The 6,071-nt window shown below is 50.1% G+C and overlaps 1 protein-coding gene across 2 annotated transcripts in view; it reads left to right on the forward strand.

Moving 5' to 3' along the window:
* The window catches only part of Phrf1 (PHD and ring finger domains 1), a 30,075-nt gene that overhangs the window by 16,452 nt on the left and 7,552 nt on the right, over window positions 1-6,071 (forward strand). For both annotated transcript variants that reach the window (XM_010640337.3, XM_010640338.3), the window contains exons 7-9: window positions 3,097-3,194; window positions 3,465-3,640; window positions 4,406-4,535. In XM_010640337.3, the coding sequence (XP_010638639.1) occupies window positions 3,097-3,194; window positions 3,465-3,640; window positions 4,406-4,535 (404 nt within the window). The remainder of the gene's footprint in view (window positions 1-3,096; window positions 3,195-3,464; window positions 3,641-4,405; window positions 4,536-6,071) is intronic.

Genomic DNA, 6,071 nt, shown 5'->3' on the forward strand with positions numbered 1-6,071 from the left:
TCTCTTGATTGGTGAGTTGAGGCCATTGACATTGCTGTTTATAACTGATATGCACTGACTTATTATTGACATGTTATTGGCCTTTTGTTGACTCCTTTTACTTTTTCACCTTCTCCTTTTAATTTCTTGCCTTACCTATTTGATTTGCTCTGTTGGGCCTCATGGTGTTGTTGCCTTCATTGTCTTTTTCTAGGATCTTGTTTAGAATTACTTGTGCTGGTTTGGTATTCATGTAGTTTCTCAGGTGTTCTTTGTCGTGGAAGTGTCTTATTTACCCATCCATTTTGAAAGAGAGTTTTGCAGGATACATCAGTCTAGGTTGGAGGTTGTTCTCTTTTAGTACTTGAAATATCTCATTCCAGGCTCTCCTTGCCCCAAAGGTTTGTGTTGAAAAGTCTGCTTTGATTCTGATGGGCTTTCCTTTATATGTGATTTGTTTCTTTTCTCTTACTGCTTGTATTTTGTTCTTCTGTTGGGTTTCTGGGATCTTGATTATTATATGTCTAGGTGTAGATTTTTTTTTTACTGTAGCTAGTTGGGGTCCTATATGCCTCAGTTATCAGAATGTCAAATTCTTCCCCTCTGTTTGGGAAGTTTTCTGTCATTAATTCTGCAAACAGCTTTTTTAAGTCATTTGTATTTTCTCCTGCTACTTCATGGATTCCTATCAGTCTTATGTTATTCTTCTTTGCATCATCTAGGAGTTGTTGGATCGTTTTCTCATGATCCCTTACTGTTTTTAAGAGACCTCTCTTTTTGTTTTGGGGTTTTGTGTGTGTGTGAAACTGGGTATTGAGCCCAGAGAGCACTGAACTACTCCCACCCCCATTTTTTTTTTTATTTGAGACAGGTTCTCAGCATTTCCCAGGCTGCAGGCCTCGCATTAGAGTCTTCTGTCTCTTTTTGTTTTGGGGTTTTGTGTGTGTGTGAAACTGGGTATTGAGCCCAGAGAGCACTGAACTACTCCCACCCCCATTTTTTTTTTTATTTGAGACAGGTTCTCAGCATTTCCCAGGCTGCAGGCCTCGCATTAGAGTCTTCTGCCCAGGTGTCCTGACTAGCTAGGATTACAGGCCTGTGCCACATACCCAGCTCCAGTAAACTTCTAGCAGCGTCTCCTGGAGAATTTTATGACTATATTAAATCTTTGTATTCTGAGGTACATTTGTAAATTGAATTGATTTTATGTACTTGAATTATTCAATAGATGAAAGAAATCAAGTACATAAAAATCCCAATAGATCTAAAACATAAAAACTAATAAACACAGTGATTCTTATATTTGTACTTATTGGCCCACTGGGAACATTTGCAATTAGCTAAATTTTTTTATAATTAAATCTTTCAACTCAGAATACTAAAATTACTCAACTATTCATTTCCTCTTGAATTGCTGATAAGGGGCAACAGCTTGCCCTGATGGCTGGTGGAGCTCAGCAGAGAGCAGCCATTAAGCCTTGTTGTGTCCTTGGCGTCCTGTGGAGGAAGTTTCTACTGGCTCTTAATCTTGTTCTGGAGAACATGGAAGGAGGATGTTAGGGTGGAAGCTGCTTAGGGTTCCTTGCGGCTCCCCAGTCCTCATGCTAGTGTGGGCGGGAGATCTACAATTTGGGAGGAGCTGATCTCCCTCCCAGTTTGTATGCCTGCCCTGTTTCTGTGAGGTCCCAGCAAGGCAGCAGCACCTTAAGTGGCATTTGTGGAGGAAGGGGTGGATTTTCTCAGTCCTGTGTTAAAATACAGTCAAGTCACATTGAACTCCAGCTGGATTTTCCAGAAAATTTCAGCTTGGCTTGCTTCCCTCCATTATGCTTAGGTCCAGCTCAGGGTCTCTGGGATCTTTGGGGTGAAGCATCAAGGTTCTGGGGGCTCTGTGAGGAAGGATGCAAGGTGTGTGCCAGCACAGCCCTCCCAGTTCCTTCCTGGAAGGCTGGATAACAAGTATACAGTCATGGCTAGGCAACGTTTCAGTTTTACTTCAGCAAGAAGCCCTTTTCATCATAAGTTCAGTGTGAGGTGCTGACGTTTGAGAATCTTGGCGCTGTGGGGGATGTGGAAGGCTAGGCTGTTGTCCTGCAGCACTGAAGAAGGCCTTCAGGGAAGGTAGACCCCACAGGGGCAGCTGCTGCAGCTGGCTCAGGAGCAGGAGCCCAGGCAGGAAGCTCCCTGCTGGCAATACCTTACTCCTGCTGGCTTTGGGTATCAGTTGGGTCTCTGGGGACTCCCCCCCCCCCCCCCCCCTCCAGCATAGCTGCTGCAACAAAAGTCAAGACCAACAGCTTTCACATGGGCCTTGCTTCCTCACAGTTGAGGCCAGTGGTCCTATCCGCAGGGGTTGGTTGCTGGCAGACATCTTCCATAGTGTGTCCTCATGGGCTTTTCCTCCCTCAGACCCTGGTGTCCCCTCTTTGGGGACACTGGTGCTGTTGGATCAAGGCTCAGCCTTGGGTGTCTTCTAAAAGATGTTATGCTGGGGAGAGGCTTCAGTTGGGAAATCTAGGATGTTGTGACTCCTGATGTGGGTGTCCTGGCTAGTCCAGTTCAGGTCTGTGCTATCTCTGGAGAGGTGCTGTCAGACCCCAAGTGAGGGTTCAGTTGTCATGCATGGTGAGTGAGCAGCTGGCTATCCTTTGGCTCCCATGTGTCCTCCAGGTATTGGCATCCATAACCGAGAGAAACAATGAGAGACTGTGGGAGGCGTGGGGTGGGTGGGTGCCTCTGTGCACTCTGGACACCATCCTCTGACCCTTTACACACTCATCTATCCAGAAACTCTCTGAGTCCCTTGCACAGGCAGGATTGATTGAGGCATGGGTACTGTGTGGAAATGAGGCTGGACAGAGGGTTACCAGAGACCTCAGTATCCCACAGGGCTGGGAGGGAAGGTCAGAGTCTTCGTGGCTTGCCTTGGGGAGGGAGTTCAGTACCAGCAGTTGTGGACAGTGATGAAAGCGTGTGCCCTGTCATATTGCAGGAGGCACATTTAGTCCTTAACAGGCATGCTGAGGACCCCAGCAGGCATAGGTGCTGTCTTTCACTTGGCTACTGGCAGGGCTCAGGGCCAGGGCTGGGACAGATACCATGCCCTCTTCCCCGCAGGTACCACATGGAGTGCCTGGACCCCCCCCTCCAGGAGGTGCCCGTGGACGAGTGGTTCTGTCCGGACTGTGCCACACCAGGCACTGGCCCTGCTGCTGGTAATGCCTGTCCTGTCTCATCCTGTCCCATCGTGCAGGTGGGGTACTAGAGGAAGACAGGGAGCAGGGCCAACAGTAGGGCTCTCAGGCTCACTTGTGCTCTCATGGGAGCTGGGAAGGCTTGGCGTTGCCAGTCTGTGGTGAGGTTGTGGATCTGGGGGCACCAGGCTGCAAGGCCTGGAGGACTGGCTCTGGGGAGAGCCCTTGTCACCTAGCCTGGTGTTCCTGGGTGGATGCAGGGTGACCTGTGATACGGGTTCTCTTTCCAAGATGTGACTCCTGTGAGTGAGGAGGAGGTCTCCCTGCTCCTGGCCGACATGGTACCCACCACCAGCAGGCTGCGGCCCCGCACAGGCCGGATCCGTGCCATTGCCAGGACAAGGCAGAGTGAGAGAGTGAGGGCGACAGTGAACCGGAATCGGATCTCCACAGCCAGGAGGGTCCAGGTGGGTGGTGTTGCCAGGGCAGGGCTGGAGGGTGCAGTCAGTGTCATGGTGTGAGGCCTGTGTGTAGCCCACCTTGGAGGGAGTGGTGCCTCACTGTGGCCCAGCATAGCCTCAGAACACCTGTAGTGCTGGTCCAGGGTGTGAGAGACAGAGGGTGAGTTTGGGGATCCCTGCCCGGCACGTAAACATGTCACGCACCCAACCCCATGCTGGCTTTTCACCCCCGGTGTTCTGAGCCTCCCTCTGCATGTTCTCTCAGGTCATATGTCCGTCCCTGGGCGGCATAGTGCCAGAGAAGCCTAACTCCATATGGGGCAGAAAGATGGCCTGCTCCGGCCCTTCCCTGTTGGTACCCACATAGCCCTGCCTGTGCCTGTCGGGAGCCCCCCTGGCTCGTCTCTGCTTCCGCAGCATGCCTCATGTCTGTGGGGAGCTACTTCTCACTCCTCTGAGTCAATTCCCTTCTGTCCTGTCCACCCGCTTTCCTGGTTCTACCAGGCTCGTATCTGTCCCCTCCCTGCCCTTCAGCTGAAATCTGTGCTGCCCTCGACCTGCATCCACTCAGGTTGCCATTCATTTCTCTGAAGCCATGTTGGGAGCCTCTGTCCTTGTGGTCTTGGGCTCTGCAGGGGAGCCTGAGAGGCAGCTTCTTTTGATCCTGGTGGGCCCTGTTTTTGGTGCTGTCAGACCACAAGGGGTCTCTGCCATGGAGATGTGGTCATCTGTACTGTTACCCGCTGACCCTTACTGCCCCTTCCTGTGCAGCATGTGCCAAGGTACCTGATGTCCTCCCTTCTGGATGAGACCATTGAGGCGGTGGCAACTGGTCTGAGCACGGCTGTGTACCAGCGCCCCCTGACACCCCGGACCCCCACCAGAAGGAAAAGGAAGACAGGTAAAGGCAGGTTTTGCCCTGGAGTCCAGACCCAGGATTGCTTCTTTCTGGCAGTCTTAACTTTCTCAGCCAGAACTATAGTTGGCCTCCATTTTCATGGGTTCCATATCTGTGGCTTTGTCCAACCAAGGATTGAGAATATTGGGAGAAAATTGCATCTATGCTTAATGTAGGTAGACTTTTTCCTGTCACTGTGTTTTAAACAGTGCAGTGTAACTGCACTTAATAGCCTTTATGCTTTGTCACATGTTGGAAGCACAGGGAGGAAGTATTAGTTTATACACAAGGGTGCTGTGTTATAGGAGGCCTGTAGTACCTGGGGGTCTTGACATCCTGAGGAGGTCCTAGAAACCCTGCCCCACAGCAGGGCACTGACCTTCTGGTAGAGAGACCTGGCTGGTGTCATCATTTTCCATCAGTAGAGGCTCCTGCTGATGTCATAGTGTCTGAAGGTCTCTGGTGGGTACTTTGCTCAGTACGGTGTCTTTGGAGTTTGTGTAGTCACCTGTGTCTGGTTGGTGTCTCTCTGTTGCTGAGGAAAAGTCCAGCAGATGAATGTGCCAGTCTGGATCTTGTGCTGGCTGGTGAGCCATCTGGGTTGTTTGCCATCAACACTCATGTAGTAAAGCTGCCGTGAGCAACAGGAGGCATGGAAGAGTTGGGAAGTTGAGCACCAGGTGAATATATATTTAACCTGAGAACAGGCTGCTGGGCCATCTTCCAAGTCCTGGTGCCATTTCCCTTGTGCATTAGCAATACATGAGCAGCCTGGTCACTCTAAGCTCTTGCCAACCTTGTGTGGTTGGGATTTTGTTTCTGCAGTACCTGTGAACATGGGGGCTAATGAGTCTTCTTACTCTGCTCTGCTGTCACCCTGAGGCCCAGGGGCAGTGGTTTATTTCTCTCTTTTAAAAAATCCATGCCAGGGGCTGGGGATTTAGCTCAGTGGTGCCGTGCTTGCCTCATAAGTGCAAGGTCCTGAATTCAATCCCCAGTTCCAGGAGAAAAACAAAAAAACAATCCATGCTACAGTGGGCATGGTGTTGCACACCTGTAATCCCAGCATTTGGGAGGCTGAGGCAAGAGGATCACAGTGAGTTCAAGGCCAGTCTGGAGTACATAGTGAGACTGACCTGGAACTCACTATGTAGCCCAGGCTGGTCTCAAACTCACAGCGATCCTCCTGCCTCAGCCTCCCGAGTGCTGGGATTACAGGCGTGCACCACCACGCCTGGCAAAAATAAATGATTTTTTTATAAAGTTCTTGTGGGTCTCATAGCACACATCTGAAGTCCCAGATATTCCAGAGGCTAAAGCAGAAAAATAACATTTGAGCCTAGTCTGGGCAGCTTAGAACCTGTCCCAAAATTATCAAAAGACTGGGGTGTACCTCAGCATGGCCAAAAAAAGAAAAAAAATCCAAGGTAGGGCTTGGGGTATAGCTCAGTGTTAGAGCACTTACCTGTGTCAAGTATGTTCAGGGCCCTGGGTTCAGTCCCTAGCTCTGAAGAAAATAAGTACAGTTACATAAATATA

This window comes from Fukomys damarensis, unplaced genomic scaffold (genome assembly GCF_012274545.1).
Source record: "Fukomys damarensis isolate Sample0158 unplaced genomic scaffold, DMR_v1.0_HiC HiC_scaffold_16, whole genome shotgun sequence".
NCBI lineage: Eukaryota > Metazoa > Chordata > Mammalia > Rodentia > Bathyergidae > Fukomys > Fukomys damarensis.